The 21,848-nt window shown below is 40.2% G+C and overlaps 1 protein-coding gene across 1 annotated transcript; it reads right to left on the bottom strand.

Moving 5' to 3' along the window:
• Positions 1 to 16,378: 16,378 nt before the first annotated feature.
• Positions 16,379 to 21,641, bottom strand: LOC149179176 (uncharacterized). Its single transcript, XM_089420553.1, has 3 exons — positions 21,016 to 21,641; positions 18,009 to 18,138; positions 16,379 to 17,554 (listed from the first exon to the last, which is right to left on the bottom strand). Exons 1-3 carry the CDS (start codon positions 21,146 to 21,148, stop codon positions 16,696 to 16,698), a joined length of 1,122 nt encoding a protein of 373 aa, XP_089276679.1. The 5' UTR covers positions 21,149 to 21,641; the 3' UTR covers positions 16,379 to 16,695.
• Between the last annotated feature and the right edge of the window lie 207 nt (positions 21,642 to 21,848).

Here is a 21,848-nt window from a genome sequence, read left to right on the forward strand (position 1 = left end):
TTCATATTCATGTACATAAGACAGACAATCGTTTGTGTGGCAGACTAAGGATTCTGGTAGAGCCATCATCCTTTAGTTTGGATGATTATCTGTGTAGCTGTGATGAACATTTGATGTCTTTATTTTCATGAATATATCACAGCCCGGATGGATGAAACTAGATCCAGGGTCTTCAAACTCGTTCAATATTTTCCCAAAGTATAAGTCAATCCATGTGAAAAGATGTTCTGATGTCGAACATGGAAAGACATCGCCTGATTACTAGCCAATGATGTAAGTTGTTAACAAGTGTGAGAGGAATCACCAATAATGATGATGATCCTCAAGGTACTACAGTACAATTCATGTGGTACGAATACATGAGCTGATGTTGACAAGAAGTGACCCGTTGTAGGAGGGCCTTAATGAATTATTACAGGGAAAAGTGTCTACTCAGAACTACTTATCCCACTAAGCTATGATAGCTACCTTAGAAAAAAACACAGTAAAGCTACTTTCGTTTTTCCTTTATAAAGTATAGATAGAGAGGAACAAAGAAGACCAACCTCTGTCTTGCGCTAATCTCCTAGTTTGATTCCTCTCTTCCTTGATAGTCTTTCGCTACTTGTTCACTTGCACGCCCAGCTTCACAGAGTACCTGTAAGATCACAGTAGTATAACACTATACAAAGACATGGATCTATAATCATAAACAATTTAGGATCAGATGTAAATTGACCATACAAATGCAGCAAACATAAATGACACAAGAGTATGGAGGAAAACTTGAATAGCTTTTATTGATATACAAGAAAAAGCCAAAAGGAGTTACAACCAGTTGTTCTGACCCAGCATCAACCTCTCAGCAAGGAAGCCCCTCTTCACCTCATACAAAGCTTAGATCACCCAACAATCTGATGTTTGTCTCAAGAAACCAACAACAATTCCTTACAATATGCAAAATTCCAGCCTCTGGATCTCTGGGATGAGGGATCCATATATAGATATCTGTAAGGGAGATGAATCAGCTTATGATTTGATTAGTGTCTTCCCTTTGATAGTTCTTGCTTCCACTTGGAGATTGATGATCTCTTACTCATCCTTGGTCGAATTCAGAGAGGCAAGTGTCACAGGAGAAGTTTCTGGAAGCTTCCATTGCCTCTCCACCTCGCGAATGACACTGCCATTTGTCATTTCTCGCCCATCGCACCCCATAGAAGGGTTTTTTGAAATGCAACGCACCCACACAGTGTACTTAGGTGAGATGCAACGCACCTGGCCTGTGGAGCAGCTGAAATGATCCTGTTTTGACCAATTCTGAGCAGTTTTTCATGGAGAACTTCTGGGAGAAGTTGTAATCAGTTGACCTTGTTCCTTTAGGGGTTAGAACAACACTTTTAGGGACTTAGGAGCCCTTGGTTTATGGACATTTCATGCTTGGGGTTGTAGTGCCCAAAAATTTCTATAACATGAATCCCACATCTACGACACGGAACAGAGCAAATGATTTTCTGGAGGTGAAAATGATCTGATGATACAAGGTTCAGGGTGGCGGTCATGAAAAATGGAGAGTGAAGGTATTGCAGTGGATGAGATGTTAGCTAGGCTTGTGAATTCTCTGAGCGACCTCTCTTGAACATATCAGTGACACTGAGATGGATTGGTAGCGTTAACCCTAAGGTCGATGGTACGGTGGACCAATGGTGATGTGACCGTTGAACAGAACAACCCAACCCAACTCAATTATGGTGACGGAGTGAAAGTGTCATGTTCAAGAGAAACCTGCTACCAATGAAGCTATTCAAGTTTTCTTCCCTTTTTCCCCAGTCATTGCTGACCAGTACCTCTTTATTTTTGTCAAGCTTGAGGAGGATAACATAGCTTGTTCTATAATTTTCCCTTCAGGCAAACCCGTCGGTATGTTTTAACGAGCCTAGTGACAGTGAAACTCACTCTTGTCTGCATGGACAAGTTTGTTGCTATTGTTTTAATGAGTTTAACGACAAAGATAACTCGGTCCTTTTCAATTTTAGAGAGTCTAAAAAGGGATGTAAAGGCAACTCCAGTGGTCCTTTTTCATAATGTAATCCCTTAAGTCTAAAAAAGTGTAAAATAATATGAAAGGGATGAATTTTCAATAGTTTTAACGAGCCGAACAAGACAAGCACTCGATCTTTTTGTGTAATAACCCCTCAAGTCCAAAAATGCTAAAATCTAGAGGAGGGATGGCACTTCCAGTCGCTTTAACGAACTGGAGAGGCCAATTGTTGGGAAATATTTTCATATTTTACGAGTCAGATGAAAAGAGTTTAAAGGAGACTCATTTTTTGAGGAACGAGTGATGTTTTTGGATAGCAACTGGTTCCAGGTAAGGTTTGGAACATTCCAATCACGGCAGTGGAAAGAGGGTGGCTAATAGAATCACTCGTCGTAGCTGTTCCTCAAAAGGGGAAACAAACAAATGGAGGCATATAATCGGCTAAAAAAGAGTGGAGGTGATGGTAAGAACATGACCAAGGTTCAAAATATGATAGTCATGCGATCAAAATGGTTATTTACCAGAGGTGGGGTTCATTTTTTAATGAGCTTGAACTCTATGGAAACATTTGCTCATTGCTAGGTTTATTTTTTGACGAGCTTGAACTTCGCGTAAAACTGCTCATGGCGAGGTTTATTTTTTAACGAGCTTGAACTTTGTGTAAAACTGCTCGTGGCGAGGTTTATTTTTTAACGAGCTTGAACTTTGCGTAAAACTACTCGTGGTGCGGTTTATTTTTAATGAGCTTGAACTTTGCATAAAACTGCTCGTGGTGAGGTTTATTTTTTAACGAGCTTGAACTTTGCATAAAACTGCTCGTGATAATAGTCAGAGACGTTGATTTCACCATTAACACTATGTTCTTTTGACGGTCGTGCTGCCTGTTCGATTACTCCATCAAATTGATTAGAAATGTGAATACATGCTTGAAAAATGAGTTAAACAACCATATTTTACTCGAACTACGTGAATAGTAACATAAAAATAGTTTTTACCTCTCATTTTTACCATTTCATTCAAATTTGGGATTTCTGGAGCTCTGGAGGAGTTTTCCCCTTTGATTTTCACCAACTGATTCTGGGAGATTCTGTGGACTATTTTCGGTGTCGTCTAGACCAGGTAAGAGCTAACCCTGAGCTCTTCAATTGCATTCTTTCCTTTTCTGATTTTGAGCATGCTTTCCTGTTCTTCTAGGCCTCTGGGGTTTGAACAATTCGTTCTCTCCCCATCACACCCAATGTATATCGAAAGGTGCGATTCATATTGGGCACGCCATTGGCCAGTCAGGATGCATCTCACCTAGTACACAGCGGGGGTGCGATGAGCGCAAAAGGGCAAGTTTATGCACTGTTTTTTCATGGAAATTTTGCTTGTTTTTTCCTGAATCAGGACCCTAATTCTTCTCTTGTTTGCTTTTCAGAGATTCATTGGATCAAGACAGTCGTTACATGGCATGAATGCGAACATGAAGAAGAGGACATGGTTGCTTTACATGATCCGGGTACGGTGACTACTTTGCGGAACTATGGTTTGCTCAAATTCTTCCGCATATCCAGCATGAGGCAACAAATCAATTTGTTGCAATATTTTCTCGATCCATGGGATCCTACCAACCAAGTGTTCCAGATTCAAGGTAAATCCATCCCTTTGATAGTTGAGGATATCTACTTCATGACCAGTTATCGAGGTGTGGTGCCCCTCTCTCACTATCAGGATCCGCCCGTGGAGGTGAATCTGTGAGGGATTATATTCACTGATTCTGTAGAGATGGATCTCAGTCGAGCAGGGATGGCAAGATTAGTATTCAAGATGTCATTGACCGGTCCTTAAGGACTATCTTATTCACCTTTTCTAGATTGGTTGGTAGTGCGGCTCTTCATTTGGCCAAAAGGTCTTATATGCAGTATGCTCTAGAATGCCTTGAACCAAAGGTATTCAACTTGTGTGATGCAGTACTTCTGGTTCTAAAAGAACAACTCACCAAGGTGAAGAATGGAAGATCTAAGAACTTTGGTTATGGTTCTATTCTCACCGCCTTTGCCTTGGAGAAGATCCCACTGATGCAGCCACAGTACATTTCACTCAGACCATCAGTACCAACGGAACCACGGATGCAGAGATGGGTCGATCTTATGGCCAAACATGCTGGTCAGTCACAGATTTCATTCTCTGATGCCTTCTTTGAGTGGTTCGACCATCAGGAGATGGTCTTTGCTGAGTATCCATATGCTGGGATGGATTTCCGGGGTGACCCAGATTTGGTGCTGCCAGTTGGCGAGCAGTGGGGTGTTATAGGTAAATGTTCTGACCATATCCCTGTTTATTGTTTTTATAATGTTCTTATGTCTTTTAAATGCTATCAAGACTAATCAAACTCATATATTCATGTAGATATTGGACCCGTGCGACCAGCAGTGCACCCGAGGGTAGCAGTTGCCGTTCCAGCAGGAGAGGCTGTAGGGAGGGTTGTCCTCCGTGATCTAGACGTAGCCGAGACCCTTGTAGTATTGCAGGATCATATCGAGGGTCTCACCCTTGGTATCCAGGATGTGAGGACCGACGAGTTACCTCTGAGATTACAGCGCCATACTATTGGCGTGCCGAGTTGATGGACTAGGCTCTTACGTATGATCGCACAGGCGGTGACTTTTTATCACCAACACCATTAGTCTAGGGTGCTTCTCTACATTTTTGAGTTTTTGGGTCATGTGACCGATTTTGTCTTGGACACAGAACATCTTTGATAAACTATAAACAGCTATATATATTTTTTATTTTCGGAGCTTTATTTTGGTTAAGTTATATGATCCTGATGCAAGTGTTGATAGAAATGCTTTCTTTTATAAATGTTGCAAATGTCTATCTAACACATAATTTGCTAATCAATCAGTTAATGTGTTTAAGTTTTTGGAAATGTGTCGATACTGAATAGAATCAAACTGCCTTTCCAAAATCCTGACCCTTATGAACATATGATAGATAGCTAGATTTCGAACAGAATATATGCTAGTAAGCTGCAGGATGACAAGTTGTGAGTCTAGCCTAACAAAAATTCGGTATATGCCATGTGCGATGGCATCAAAAAGAAGTTCTATCAACGTGCTATATTCAGTGATGTTGTTCGTTGATCTACCAATATATACTCCTCTGAAACTCACTAAATCACTGTTTGGATAAAAAATGGCCCAGGCCGCAGAAGATAGGTTCCATGTACTACGACTAGCTCCGTCGGCATATCCAACGAATGATTCCAATAGGTTCGACATCTACAACAAATGCAAGAATGGATTACCTAACCAAAAATATCACTCTTGATGAAAACAAAAATGTAACAAGAGCATATAAAGAGGTTACTACACCTAGTCAAGCATAGTAACGCTTAAGGTACAACCTGTTTCGGGGTTGTGCCAGTGGAATTCCATCGTAATCTACTAGCTCATAGGCTCCTTTTGCTAGCACTCATTTAACAATGTAGGGACCCATCCACAAAGATTGGAACTTACCAGTTCCCAATTTATCGGATTCCTAATCGTAAAGCAAGACCAGTTCACCTTCTGAGAAGACACGGGGTTTGATATTTTTGTCAAACTGCACCTTAACTCATTTCTTATGGGCTTCTTTAGCTAAGGTGGAATCACGATGGGTTTCATACAATTGGATTAGTTCCAAGAAACAAGCCTCTTCCTCTAAATTTCCGGGGAAAAGGTCGATTGCGAGCTTGAGAGATGAAATCTCACATTGAATTGGTAAGACAACTTCCAGGCCATACACCAGCTGAAAGGGTGTAAACCCGGATGCATTTCTTACCGAGGTTCTGCACGCCCACAAGGCTGAGTACAGGATTAGGTGCCAACTCCATTTGTGGACTCCGATCATCCCTTGCAGCATGCGCTTTAGGACTTTTTTGATGGCCTCAACTTGTCCATTAGCTTGCGGATAATACAGAGTAGAACTGTCGTGGGACAATCCTAGTTTGGCAGCTAATTCGACCATCATGTGATTTCGAAAATGTGATCCATGATCTGTGACTATAGCCTATGGAACACCGAACCTAGAGACTACATGATTAAAAAAGACAAGAGCAGTCGTTTCGCCGCTGTTGTTTAATGTAGGCATCGCCTCAGCCCATTTCGTAAAATAGTTAACTGCGACTATGATATACCCATGCCCCCTGGCCGAGGTGGGGTTACATGTCATGAAATCTATGCCCCATTTGGTGAATGGCCCAACAACAATTACTGGTTGCAAAGGTGCGGGTGGTATTCTGGTTTTGTGGTCAAATATTTGACAAGCATGGCAATTTCTGATTGTGGTTATGCAATCTTTGAACATTGTTGGCCAAAAGTAGCCTTCTCGTAAAATCTTTTGTGCCATAGCATAACCAGATTGATGCCCCCCACACGCGCCTGAATGAAAATCATTTAGGACTTTTTCGGCCTCCTCATGGGTGAGGCACCATCGCAGAACTGTATTGATACCACGATGGTAAAGCATATCACCGACAATCATGTAGCATTTTGCTTGGTATTGGGTACGTCTTTGTTCAGAGCAAGAGGTATTAGGCCTATATGTTTGGGTTTGGAGATAGATGATTATATCTCCGTACCACAGATCGCTTGGAAATATCAGAAACAAAGATTCATCCACGATTGTTGCTTTGGATGTTGAATCATTGGACGACGATGGGAAATCACGTAATAACTCTACGAAAACTAGAGATTTCTTTGATTTGGATTTTTCGAACTCCAGATCAAACTCTTGCAAAATAGCTACCCATTTTGAATATTTGCCCCCAAGTAACTGACACTGCAAAATGTAAGTCATTGGGTTGCAATCTGATAAAATGATAGTTTTGCGAAAGAGGATATAGTGTCGAAATCTCTGTACTGCTTGAACAACTGCAAGAGCCAGCTTTTCAACATAGGAGTATTTTCTTTCTGTATCATTTAAGTTTCGGCTTAAATAATAGATAGGATTTTCTACTCCATTTTCTTCTTGAACTAAAACCATTGCGATGGTTGTATCTGCTGCAGCTAGATACAGGTTAAATTCTTTTTGATAATCAGGAGCGTACATTAATGATGCTTTTATTAGGGATTCCTTTAGAGCATCAAAGGAAGCTTGCGCCACCTGATCCCAGTTGAAGGGTACTTCTTTATTCAAAAGACGCGTGTAACCTTTAGCAAGTTCGGCGTAATTTGGAATGAATCTCCTCAAAAAGTTCACTTTCCCTTGGAGTTTCTGAATCTGAAGCAAATTTGAAGGTGGAGGCATTTTGATGATTGCCTGAACCTTACATGGGTCGAGTCGAATTTTGTCCTTAGAAACTACGAAACCAAGTAAACAACCAAAACCGACACAAAACACACATTTGTGTGGATTGAGTCGTATCTTGTAGTGTCGGCAACGTAGAAATATAGCTCTCACATGCCGCGGATGATCACTCCGCTTTCGCGAATGAGCCAGAAGATCGTCGAGATATGGTTGAACGATGTTCTTGATGTCATGGAAGGCATAATTCATAGCCCTCTGAAAAGTTTCCCCTGCATTCTTTAAACCGAAAGGTACTTTGCGATAGGCGAATGTTCCCCATGGACATATAAATACAGTCTTTGACTGGTCCTGTGGGCAGATATTTATTTGATTATACCCGGAAAATCCATCCATAAATGAAAATATTTCACATCCAGCACATTCATTAATTATCTGGTCGATGAAGGGTGTAGGGTAGTTGTCCTTTGGACAAGCTTGATTTACATCCCTGTAATCAATGCACACTCTAATCATTCCTTGCTTTTTCATCACAGGAACAATATTCGATACCCAATCAGTTAGAGGAACTGGGTAAATGAAACTAGCATGTAAAAGTTTTTCAACTTCTGCCTTAATGGTAGCGGCTTTCCTCGGGTGCACCTGTCGAAGCCATTGTCATACCGGTTTGACATCTAGATACATCTTGATTTCATGTTCGACTATGCTCGAGTCAATGCCTGGCATTTCTTCACATGACCATGCAAAGACATCTTTGAATTCATGAAAGAGAGCACAATATATTTCCAGTTCTGAAGAAGAACAAGATTTGCGGACATGAATATTCTCTACAACATTAGGTTTGATCGAGATATTTATGGCGATAGTTTCTTCAATATTGGACAGATTTTGCTCTGAATCCACCGTATTTATAGTATTTGATAGAAAATCAAAAACTGAAGGATGATCAAGGTCGCTAGAATAATCTTCGTTGTAATCCGGAAGATGGGAACGATGGTGGTAATCTTCCCATGGTGCCTCTCCTATCATCATCGACTGAATAATTCCTTCGTCTGTAGAATGTACATGCGACCAAGGATCTGAAGAGGTGCCATATTCTTTTGACCTATCTACCCAAACACTCGATGAGCATTGATTTGGGTTTGCCACCCAAGATGAGAAAATTGATTGCTACAAAATCTCTATTGGGCTTGGAGGCAAAACCTATTAATCATCCATGCTAACAAAATGTTCAGAAATTTTATGAATGGAAGATATCATATTGCAGGTTCTTACTGTTGCCACTTCCACCAGATTACTTGGAGGTAGTAGGGGAAAAGTACCCATCAAGGTAGGGTCTTTCAGTAGGCCTACTCCGACATTTTGAAGCAAATGAGAGCTTCCATGGATCATTGGAATGCTTCCTGTAACTTGTGAACTATTGGGGAGAAAGGTTTTTTGATCAACGATTGTAATTCCTCCTTGGAAAGGAAATGCAATCTTCCTAAAGTAAGTTGATACAACAGAAGCCATGGCATAAATCCAGGGCCTTCCCAGTAAGATATTGTAATCGAGGTTTCCATCGATAACTTCGACGTCAATTTCTACTGTTTTTCCCCCCAATTCAACTTGTAAGTTACCTAAAATCCCATATGGGGTGTATTCTTGTCCATCAAATGCTTTTAATGTCGTTGATGATCTTGACAAGGGTGGTGATCCTAAAGTTTTCCAGCAACTCATTGACATAATGCAAGTAGATGCCCCCTCATCAATAATTGTTCGATGAACAGTTTTGTTGAGGGCTTTCACTTGGATGAGGAGAGCGAGTTGATCTGGTAACTGAGGTTCAAATCCTTTATGGTTAAAGGCCACCAGATTGGAATCCGCTAGGTCAATCCCACCTATTGCTGATAATAGAGCCTATTTTTGGGAGGGGCAATTTTGCAATACATCAAGTGTCGACATAGCAGACGGTGATTGGGCCAGATCCTCTACTATATTATAATTCTGTGCTGCTCGGGCACGAGGATTAAATGTAGATTTGTGTACTACTCCCTTTGACAACTTTATTGTTAGCTCAGGAATGATGGGTGGCACAACTTCGGTTGAAGTTGTTGTCAAAATACTAGGTTGATCTGCAACCTTGTTGTTCAAAAGTTGTGGATTCCCGTAATCTTTATTCCTTGTCGATATCAAAGCATCATTTTGCTATTTCAACATGGAAAACATAAGCACTCGGGATGGGGAGCATTGTCGCTAACAACCAGATTGGTTTCTGGGTTTAGAAACGAGTCAGTCAATACTGTTGAAGCTCTTGAATTCTTAAAGATTTTCTTAACTTCAGCTTTATATGGACAATCTCTCGTCCAATGGTCCTCATCGCATATGAGACATGGCTGATTAGGTTTCTTTTGCCTAGAAGGGTTTGCAGAAGATTTTTCAGGAGATGAATCATCCTGTTTCTTCTTTTTGCTTTTCCATTTCTTCTTTCCCCCTAGTTGCTTCGGTTCTTTGCCTTTGTCAGTCGACATGGCATTAACCTCTAAGGCAAGAAGTTCTTCATTTTCATTTTTACCAAAAACTGTACGGGCCTTCTTAGATGTAGCCTTCGCGTTTTTTTGCTGGTTGTGCCTATCATGCCATCGTTGGCATGAGAGTCTTTGCTTGATTTAGGAGGAGGAGGAACGTAAAACTCTGGTCTGCGAACATCAGGAATTTTGTCATAGAGTGTTCCAGACTGAGTATAAATCAAGTCTAGATATTGCGCACGAGCAATGACTTTCTCTTCAGTGACAACTCCCCCCTTAGCCACATCTTCTGTAATAGAAGGTAACAATGACTTAATAAACCATTCAGCTAGCAGTTGATTAGGAACATATGTTTTTACCATTCAACGATGACGTCGCCACTCATGAATATGATCAGATATGTGAGTGGCTGTTGTCTACTTAAAATTGGTAAGAAGCTTCGTTCCTATTTCGTACCTTATGGGTAACTAAAAATGGGTTAAAAGGGTTGTGGCAAGGGCACTGAAGTTATTGAATGAAGTTCTAGGCAATTCGATGTACCATTTTTCCACTAGACCAGTTAACGTTCGCTAAAAAAGGCGAAGCCTAATCAAATCATCTTTGAGAGTGTTGGATGAACACCACGGATGAAAAGTCATCACATGATTCGACGGATCTTCACCCAAATTTCCATTGAATTTATGAATATCTGACGGAAGTTTATGAGGAATCGTTGGCCACCAAGGGGCGTAAGCAATTGGATCATTTGTTAGCCGATTTAGATCTAGTAATTCCAACATTGCGACGAAGGGCAACTGTTGATTCAGGTTTGGCGAAGCATGCCCAGGATAAGATGGGATCGCCTGAGTAGTGGGTCTTTGCATACCAGCATAATGTATTTGATGCTGATAACTTTGATAAGGTTGATGGGCATAACCATTATGATATGATTGATGGTGACCATTTTGAATATACGGTTTCCCATTACCCGCAAAGCTTTGTTGCTCAGGTCCTCAGGTAGCTTGCTAGAATTGCGGTTGTTGATATTGAACTAGCCATGGTTGTGAAACCATTTTTTGTTGTCAAATACTGGATGTTCGACCAAGATGAGGGGTGATAGTACCCATTTGAGCCTGAGTCGCTTCAGTTAAGGAGCCACTAATCGGTGATTGTGGTTGAGTCGTTGAGACAAAAGGTTGTTGTATTATGACCTGAGAGACTTGAGGTTGACATAAAATAGGTAGCGTTTGTACTTGCGACACCGTTACAATAGCTGGTGTAGTGGGGATATTCGACACAGGTAGATTTGGTTGCATTGAATATACAACTCTTGGCTGTTGAGGTAGTATTGGCACCCAACCACTGGATGTAATTCCAGCTTGACCCGAATTTTGTTGTGAACTCTCATATGGTTGTTCTCTTGGAGGGAACAATGAAAAGGCATACTGCCCCCCATATGGCGGCAATCCAGTGTTCAAAGGAAAAATTGGTCCTTGTAGACTGGACTGCCCAAATTGATACTGTTGTGGAGGATCAATTTGCTGAGACTCAACATAAGAAATTCTAGATATTACTCCAGACGAACAAACGGGAACAGACCATACTGTCAAAACAGTCCCTGGGTGGACTCCATCTAGCGGTTGAGAGCTAGTTGGGACAGATGGTACACCAGCGAACATTGTCGGAGTAGTGGCAGGAAGTTCTGCTACTGCTGTATCGGATGACACAGTCCTAGATGTCGATGGTTGTTCAGACATATTGAGTCTATCCAAAAGACTTCCTAGCGATTCTACAGGAACTTGCAATGAAGGTTGACTATCTTCTGAATTAGAAGGATATAGGTGGATCCCAGTTCCAAAATGTAATGGGGTACTGGATGGAAGATCCTCCACAATCTCTTCTATCGCAATCAGTCCAAGTGGAAGAGGCAGACCGTTAGGTCCATAAAATATTTATGGTGTTGAAGGAGGTGCACACTCTGCAGCGACAAATGTTGGAGGGTTAAAACTTTCCGAATCAGTCCTAGATGGAACTGGTCCAGGAATAGATGTGTTTACCGTTACAGTAGGATCAGTTCTAGTGTCCTCTTGTAACTATGGAAATTCTTCTGTAGAGGCAGGGATACCAGAAATAGTTGGAGTAACTGGAGTTTCTGAGGATGTTGAAACACAAGCTTCAAACAAACTATGAGACTTTGATCCAGTTAAACGAGATCACTTGGCCTGGAATGGTTTCATTTCCCGAGTCAAAGATGGTTGACTCATTAGTCTCCGCGAATGACGAGGTTTTGATTGACTTTTTTCCACGATTACGGATTACTTGATCAACTCAAAATAAAAAGGGGAAAATGTTATTCTGAATTAAATGAATTTTATGACACTTTGACACAACTTGCTTTTTCAATTTTTAAGAGTCGAGAAGAAGCTAAAGATGACTCTAGTCGCCTTCGATTTTTAATGAGCCTGAAGTGACCAGTGCTCAAATGGACCTTTTCTTTTAAGGAGTCTGAAAAGGAACGAAAGTGACTGCTTTGGAAATCTAGACAGATGGATTACCAAACCAATCACAAAACTGTAGAATACTTTTTACGGTACGGCAGTCAATCTTCCTGAATGTTGTGTTCAGTTCATTGCAATCGATAGGGCGGCAAACACAACTTCCTAAGGATAAAGGATGTAGCCTATTGTGGTCTCCCAATATATACTCGACAGTACGTGGGAGCACAAGTCCGTACTGGCACTTTTCATCTCAAAGAGGAGGAATCACCCAACCTACAATGAAAACGATAGTTACCAGGTTTTACGACGCCAGAATACGTCTCTAGCCTAGACTTCTAAATGTTGTGTGTTAGGTTCCAAAGCGTTTTTATGTTTATTGAAGTTCATTTTACAGTTGATCTTTCTTAAGAAGTTTGCCTTTAAGGTTCACGGCGTGATGTAGATATAAAATTCCTAAATATGCAATCTAAGATGATAAACAATCGTTTACTTTCTTTTTGTAATGAAAATCTTAGCTACTAAGGAAAGAGAAATGAAATTCTTTCAACATAGAGCAGAGAGCACACACTAGATGCACTTTTCCTAAATCAACTTCAGCATGCAGTCTTAATGCAAATGCACATGCATGTATTTGTTTTCCGCTTTCTTAATGTATGAATGACAAAAAGAATGCTAAGTACAGATCTGAACTATTCTTCTTTCAAAGCGACAGTACTAACAATTTTCTTTTCAAAAAACAAAAGTAGGGTCAAGACGACACTTTGCGATTTTGAATTTAAACTGATTTCAACACTTGAAATACTAATGATTCAAATCAAATACAATGGCAAAAGTGTAATCGAGTGTCTAAAAGAGGAATGGTTTGTAATACTCTTTTTCTTGACTGAAAACGACACTTGCGACACTTTCAAATCAAAAGACGACAGTTCAATTAAGTTACTATTTGCAAAGGAGAACTGTAAATGATGAAAAATACATTAAAAAACAATCACAATTCTTTATCGGTGGAGGCTGAATAATGCAAAGGAATATGGTTTCAACAAAGATATACTGATCACAGACAACAAAACTACTGAATAAAGCTGAAGACAATGAAGAAAAAAACAAAATCTGGAGGCAGAAACAGTCTCATTTGATCATCGCACTCGTAACACAGGGAAACAGGGATGCATCTCACCTACAGCACACGGGAGGTGCGATGCATCCAGACTACCGAGAAGAGACAGTGCGATGGTCGAGGGACGAGACTGAGCTTGGTTTTTTCTCACAGTTTGCAGTGAAGTTTAGGGATTTAGGTTGAGCTAATGATTGTCAGTAAACACAAAGTATAGGGGCTGATCTAATGAGGTTATTTGAGCTACCACCATGGCACTTAGTATGTTTGCAAGCTAGATGTTGTGTGCATAAACCAACCCGGAGATTGACTGAAGCATCGTTGATCTACTTTGCAGTTGCATAACAAAAGCAGTTCGAAGGCTAACTGGCTTGACTTCAGGCTCCATCTGTGGTTTATAAAGCAAACAACAGTAACGAAACAAACAAACTATTCACTTCCCAGTGGAGTCGCCATTTTGTTATCGGGAAAACTAGTGTCCATTCAAAGCTGCTAGTCCCACTAAGACGAGTAGCTATCTTAGAAACAAACAGATTAAAGTTACTTGTGTTTCCTTTATGAGAGATGGATGAGAGAGAAGCAGAGAGTACCAACCTCAGTCTTTCGCTAGTCTCCTTGCTTGTTTCCTCTCTCCTTTGATAGAGCTTTCGCCACTCCTTTCTCACTTGTCTCACTTCAAAGAACACCTGTAGAGACAGGGCAACAAAATACCATCAAAGCATAGAGATCTATAACCATAAATAATGTAGGATCAGATGTACATTAACCATATAAATGCATACATAAACAAGATTTAGAGATCTACAAGCATATGGAGGAAAACTCAAATAGATTTATTGATAGAAGTAGTAGAAGAGAGGATTACATCCAGGCTATCTAATCCAACATCATCCTCCCAGCATGAAAGCCCTCTTCACCTCATACAAAGCAAGATCACCCAACAATGTCTTCAAAGAGAAACCAACATCACTTCCTTGCAAATTACAAAATTCTAGCCTTTAGATCTCTTGGATGAGGGATCCATATATAGATGTTTTCAGGAGAGTGAGTCAGCTTCTGGGATTTTGATTAGTGTCATTTCACTGATAGTTCTTGGTTCCACTTGGAGATTTCAGATCTCTTACTCATCCCTGGGCGAATTCAGAGAGGCAAGTGTCATATGAGCAGTTTCTAGAAGATTCTTTGGGTTTCCACCTAGCACATTGCTTCTGCCATTTGTTTGCTCTCGCTCATCGCACCCTGCAGAAGGGCTTTCTAGTATGCATCACACCCCCCATGTGTAATAGGTGAGATGCATCACACCCTGTGCATGGAGCAGTCTGTATGGTCTTGTTTTGACCAGTTCTGAGTAGTTTTTCATGGAGAACTTTTGGGAGATGATGTAATCAGTTGACCTTGTTCCTTTAGGGTATGAAACAACACTTTTAGGGGTTTAGAAGCCCTTGGTTTATGGACATATGTGATTGGGGTTGCAGTGCCCAAATATGTCTATAACACTCCTTGATTTCTTTGTTGTTTCCTTCGGTTTGCACATCCCCTTGTGTTTGGTCTCACAAAACCGTTAACATCCTTTCATTCTTGTTCTTTCCCCTGTTCCTTAGTTTTATTCAACTGGCATTATTGGATTAGGTGGCCATGTTTGTGACATCGTATACACCTGAAGGGGATCTGTTCGTAACCAACTAATTGTAGCCATATTTCATCCCTAGATTCTAGTTTAACTAATTCAGGAAGAATGCCTGAGACATCCATTTCCACACAGATCTTTGCATACGATGTATATCTTCCTTGTAGCGTTGCCTTCGATATCTTAATAAAATTTCCTAGTGTATCTCCTATAAGCTTTAGGTTCAAGGGTAGCTAGTATTCAAGAGGTAATGAGTACAATTTGACTCTAACGGGAACTCTAGTGGAAGTCTCCTTTTATGGAGTCAAAATTTCCATCCACTGGAGCGTGTATATACTTGTTGATGCAAAGAAGTAGGCATTGCTATAAAATATTTGGTCTCTATCTTCCATATTTGCAAAGACCATAGTAAAGAACCCCTTAGACCCTAGATGGAGCTCAATCTTCCCATGTGGTTTCCAATAGTGTTCAATCCAATAGCATAATGTTTTTTCTGTGGGCCAGAGGCCCTCAAACTTACAGATAATAGCATACAATCGCATGCGATCCCTAAAGGCCTCTGTCTCAGGATCAATAATTAATGTTGCTGGGATTACCACTTTTTTGGGCTTACAAGACCCATTCCTAGTGACCTCTTTTGACTTTTGTTGTTGCTATTGATCTGCCTAATTCCATGCAGTACTTTTGTCCTCTTCTCTTCTCTAACTATTCCTACCTAGGTACCTGCTCCAGCCACTCCTTGGCTATTACTTGATGCACCGTCTATTGAAAACTTGAAACCCGCCTCGGATCCCTTCCCCTTGTCCATTACCACATTCCGATAGGAGGGAGCCCCGCTACCTCCCTATCTGAACACGATCTGCTTCAAACCCTAAACTCACATGCACAAAAACCATCGCTTTAGTCTCTTCCCCCATTGATCCTATCTCTTTTCAATGACTCCAAAAAGTGAGTGGGCTTGGCCTAGATTAAACTTTCCCGCTACTAGTCACCGTCGTCGCTCGGGTTTGAACAGAAAACTTACTGTCATTACAAATCTGACTTCAACAACCAACTGCCTTCGCCAACCTTAATTATATTTTATATATTAAAAAATAATAACTAATAAATTTATTTGTTTTAAATTTTTTTATTAAAATTATTAAAAAATAGAACCCATAATTAAAAAATAATAATTAATAAATGTATTTTTTTTATTAAATTTATTAAGAAATATAACTCCATTATTAATAAAAATTTAAACCATAGAATTTAAACTTCAAACATTTAAAACCGTTTTTAAGAACTCATAATTAAAATAAAAAAATTAATTAAAAAAATAAATTAATTAAAGTGTACATTGATCCTCCATTCTAAACTCTTACATTAATTTTAAATTTCATCATCTCAATATATTGAAGATTTCTAGAAAGTGTACATTGATCCTCCATTCTAAACTCTTACATTAATTTTAAATTTCATCAGCTCACTATATTGAAGATTTCTAGATTGCCCCTCCTGTTCACATCCTCTAGAATGATTGCTGCATGCCTTTTCTTAGACCTTGGTAATACAAGACTTCACAAAACACTATCAAGATCCACGAAAGGCATCAATATTCCATGCTGCCCAAATTTCGACAGCGAGGCACACGTGAATTATCAAATCAAATTAAAGGCCCACCTCAGATAAGCAAACTCTGATCACAACGTCAGTATGTCTTCCACCGAGGGCCATTCTACATCCTGAAACTCGTAATCAGTGCTCTGCTCCTGCAGGTTGGATGGCTTGTGATTCGGAGTAGTCTTTATATCTGACAAACTAAACTCCTCAGGACTCATATGAACAGATGAACATTCTAGTATAAAAGATGAACAGTCCTGGAAAGCATTCTGTATCATGAATTCTGATCCACCCTCCAAGTTACAGAATTGCAGATGACTGTGGAAAAACTGATTGCTATCATCAATCACAGGAAGTGAGTGATATTGATGCCGAGATTCATTGAGTTCCATACCTAAGGATGTAGGACTCTGCATTTTTTGTACTAAATCACAAGAATTAGATTCAGGCCATGGATCAGACTTGAAGCTCATGCCCAGTGGATTTGCTGGTGCATGGAATCCCATGGATTCATCCAAAATATGGCTCAGATTGTCCACAGTTTCTTGCATAGATTTCTGAATATGGTTCTCCATGCCTTCAGAATGGTCACTATTGTTATTAGCCCCTGAGGGAAATGATATGTATCTGTTTGGTTTGGGGAAATGAACAGGTTGCTGCATTAATAGAGTAGCAGTGTTTTGGTGATCAGTGGGTAATGATTCTCTGGCTCGTTTCTCTGGATTTTGCCCAATCTGTGCATGGCCATCTTGGAGGCTGCTGGCTTTGCTATTTTCATGAGTATAATGGTCTGCAATATTTTCAGGGTCTGGTTCGAGAGGTTTGTGGGTGAGGGGATCGATCCCTCGCTTTCTTAGTTTCTTACTCAGATGACTATTCCAGTGATTCTTTATTTCATTGTCTGTTCGCCCTGGCAATCTGCCTGCTATCAACGACCACCTGAGAAATATCAACAGTTGTAGTCCATCATTATTTCCACAATATTTCACAATTTTATTCATTGTGAATATAGTTTTCTGGATATTTATGTTGTGTGGAGATTTACAAATATCTAACGTTACAGGTGGACTCACCACCCATTATCAGGGAAAGAAGCAAATCTTGATAATAAGTAGTGAATCCATGGTATATTTGTAAGTTACAGATAGACTCATCACAAACAAATCTTGATAATAAATAGTAAATCCATTATACATTTGTAAATCTCCCCATAACATAAATATTCAGAAAACTACATTCACAATGATGACAATCTGTGAAAGCATACCTACACAAAAATCCTATTCATTTTAACCTATACCCATATCATCTAGAAACATCACTAAATACAAATCTCAAACTCTTTCATATCTGCACTTCTGTATTTTCATTTATTTGAATTTGAGTTCAGTACCTGTTGCCAAGGAGCCAATGCAGCCGAATTATGAGATCTTCTTCGTCCTGGGAAATGTTTCCTCGTTTTATAGTGGGTCTCAGGTAATTGAGCCATCGCAGCCTGCAACTCTTTCCACACCGCCCCAGACCTGCACACCTTGATATAATATTATTTCATGGGATGATTTTGAAAATAAAAAGCCTTTTATCACCCTGTTTCCTTCAAAATACTCTACTGGGTAGAAACAAAAAGTCTTTTATCACTTTGTTTTCCTGGACATAGTTTACTGGGCAGAAACCACTTTGAGAGCCGCAGAACTTTCTTAGATTTATGTTTTCATAAATCTTACTGCACCACCATGGACATTATATAAATAAATAAGAATATTCTATTACCACGTTTTAAAGTCTGAGCAAATATAGTTAGATCCTCCCTGTTAAAATAGACCTAGAATTTTATAATATCACCTTTTAGGCATTGCAGAGTGGACCAACATGACTAGTCTATATTCATAACTATGTTTTGTTATCACTTTTAAAGTTAAAGTCCCAGCAGAAATAGTCAGATCCTCCAATTAAAGAACCTAAAATTGTCTCTTTTAGGCATGGGAAGGTCGTTCAAGATGACCAGTCTCTCATGATTATAATAATTTAATGAGGTCAAATCCTTAACCTGTCATTGCATCTGTGATATTCATGTAAAACCTGTCATTGCATCTGTGATATTCATGTAAATGAAGGAAATAAAATTAAATCTAGAAATGAAATGAATCTGATAGAAATGAAATGAATCTGATAATTATGACTTTATAGCCCCCGATCGGGGTGGTTAATATGATGAGACGGGAAGGTAGTACAGGGACGCGGGGTGGCAATTATGAGCCACCTTATAGCAAGAGATCGCGGCAGGTGGATGACAAGTTAGGTAGACTGGGCATCATGTTAAACTGCAGAAGGAGGAATAATCTCAAGCACGGAGGTGGTGGAGGTGATGGCGGAATGGTGATGGGACAAGGACCAGGACGCACAAGGGAAGGCCGAAAAGGAGTGGGCTATTATGGTGAATGCAGGCGGCAGAGGAAGGCGATACAACAGATCAGAAGAGGGCGGCAAGTGAGTAGGAGTGGATACGGGTGGAGGCATAAGGGCAAGCATGAAAGGAGCGTCCTCGAGGTGAACGGAGGAAGGAAAGAAAAGGTGGTAGACAAAGCAGGAGAAACTACTCAGGATCGACCTCCGGGGCTGGGGAAAACTCAGAGCAAGAAAACTGAGGATAGAATGAGGACTGCAATGCCGGGGAACAGGGGAGGAAGACCTGCGCGAGCAGAAGGCACTAAGTCAGAACAATGGGAAGAAGAGGAACAGACCCGAGCAAACACAGAGGAGATATATGACCTGGAACGGGATAGGCAAAAGCAGGTAAGAAGAAGTGATAGAGGTAAAGGGAGAATTCTGGAGAATACAAGACAAGCAGCGGAGGATATAGGAGAAAAGAAAGCCAGGGACCGAGAAGAGGAAACCGACATGGGAGCACCAACCAGAGAATTAGGACAGGGAAGCGGGGCAAGGGAATACAATGCAGGCAGAGCAGGACGAGGAAGGGGCCGCAGAGGGAGAAGAGGAAAGTGGCAAGTCGGTCGTCAGGATCAGGGACGCACCAGAATAGCAGGAACCAAACGCAGAAGGAAAACGATGAATCGCAAGGTGCAGTATGCAGAGAGGGCATACTGCAAAGACACACATGCAAACATTAGGAGAATAATTCAGCATCTGGAAGAGGAAGCGACCCAGGAGCAGTCAGAACCTGAGATGGAGGATTGGGAATACCTGTTACCAGACCCTGGCAATACCAGAGGTCGTATGTCCCTGTATAAACAGGTCTTACATGTGTATTGGGTCATGAAGCGATTGTTAGCTAAGGCTATGGAGCAGGTGGCCATGGAGATGGCTGAACTAGCCCAACGCATTCCTAATCTAAAGAAAGAGATAAACAACCTTCAGATAACCATTATGATGCAAGATGGCAAGCTTGACGAGATACAGCAGCGTCTAAAGAAGTTCACTCAGGAGGTTAAAGAGGAGGAGCATCAGCCGAGCACAACGGAAGAATGACTCTGTCAAGATATGTCTATTTCTTCTTTAGGTAGGAAGTTGAAAAGCATGCCACCCTCTGTTATTTTTCATAATGCAACTAGTAAACAGTGTTAGTTTTTTTGAATGGTTAGTATATATAGCATGGACAAACAGACTAGTTAAATTTTGTTTTTGGATGGCCATTAAGAACTTCAGATGGCCAACAGGCCCGGTTTCCCTTCGGGGCGGGTTGAGGCCATCGTATATATGCACTGGGTTTAACCCGTTATAATAGAAATGGTTCCATCTTAGCTTACAAAAAAAAGATAATTATGACTTTATAGAAATCTGAGTTTTATAGAAATCAACTCAGATTTCTGGAACATCTGGAAATGGAATTTCTAATTTTACAAACCATTTAATATGGTTAATCTTCTGGACAAAAGTGAAAAAATCAGTCTATCAGAATGTTTAAATAGCAGAGATGCATCTGGTTCCAGAGTTATCCATTAGGAAACCAGAATCTTATAAAGAGGAACAGTTCATCAAAATCTATAATCCTATTTTGAACAGGAAAAGTCCATCAAATTTTGAAATATTCTCAAAATTTGTAATCCAAAGTAACATTTTGGAATTTCTAATCCAATAGACAGAAAGAATTCATCAATATCTATATTCCTTAAACAATAATAGTGTATCAAATTCCGAAATATTCTCAAAATTTATAATCTAAATATGAATATACCTTCTACTCATCACAGTTAATCTATCCAAGTTACTAACGTGCTGTGATCAGTGATCCGGCTACTTGAGCTCATGTCTTTGAAAAATGATCAAACAATTGCATCAGTTCTTAAGCTTCACATTTCTGTGTCCTGCATTTGTTATGATTCCATTTCATCTAAGCTACATGAGAAGGCATTAAATGCAATGAAAAATTGAAGGACGATGACCTGCTTTCTCAGGCAGATTACTCCAGTCACCTTCGCCATGCCATTTAATATATCTGGTAAGGAGATTGTCCTCCTTGGCGGACCAGGGTCCTCTGTGCAAACCAACTAGGGAACAACAGGGAGCCCGACCCATTTTCTAATTTCAACTACTCTCTGGCAATGATCTAAAAGCCAATTGGTCCCAGTGTACAGGTCTCAATAGATCATATCCTTAAATACCTGACTCCCCAGAGCCATAAAAACATAATCTCCAAAAGCCAACAGCATATATATTATTCACTGTAACACACTGAAGCACGTGATGGGTGTTGCTCGCTCTGCCTTTTCAAGCATTCAAAAGCTACTGTGGTCGATTTTTCTTTCTGTCGATCTTTCAGTCTGTTTCCTATTAAAAATATATAACCCCACGTGAGATAATTTGTTAGCCAGTGAAGTTGTTATCAGTTGAAAGCTATTTGGGCCACCGCCTCTTTCATCTAATCAGAAAGTAATTAGTAATTACACTGAACTCATAAACCTGCCATTCTTCTCTGATGCCAACTGCCATTCTTTCGTTATGGCAGCATCAGTATGCTCAGGAAACAGACAATACCACGCTATTCTTATGGACTGAGGGAACCCCTGCATCGCTTGCAATGCTTTAGTACACATTTCAAATATGATAAAGCTGATATCTGTCCCGTTAAATACATGTCAACTCATGGCCATATAAGTCAAGTCAACTCAGGTTTCTATACTTTAGAGGCTCCACCTCTAGATTAGAAGTTGTAAACAAACGGGCCCCTAAACACCCTAACTAAAAACCATGCTCATAATCACTATACCTAAAAATC

This window comes from Pinus tabuliformis, chromosome 4_1 (assembly GCF_031772625.1).
Source record: "Pinus tabuliformis cultivar Carrire ecotype Pingquan chromosome 4_1, CPIR1, whole genome shotgun sequence".
NCBI classification, from domain to species: domain Eukaryota; kingdom Viridiplantae; phylum Streptophyta; class Pinopsida; order Pinales; family Pinaceae; genus Pinus; species Pinus tabuliformis.

Coding starts and splice junctions, on each gene's coding strand:
- LOC149179176 (XM_089420553.1), bottom strand. CDS start 21,148: ATGGGTCGGGCTCCCTGTTGTTCCCTAGTTGGTTTGCACAGAGGACCC. Junction 18,139..21,015: donor TAATCTGCCTGAGAAAGCAG/GTCATCGTCCTT, acceptor CAAGGTGTGCAG/GTCTGGGGCGGTGTGGAAAG. Junction 17,555..18,008: donor CATTGGCTCCTTGGCAACAG/GTACTGAACTCA, acceptor GATATTTCTCAG/GTGGTCGTTGATAGCAGGCA.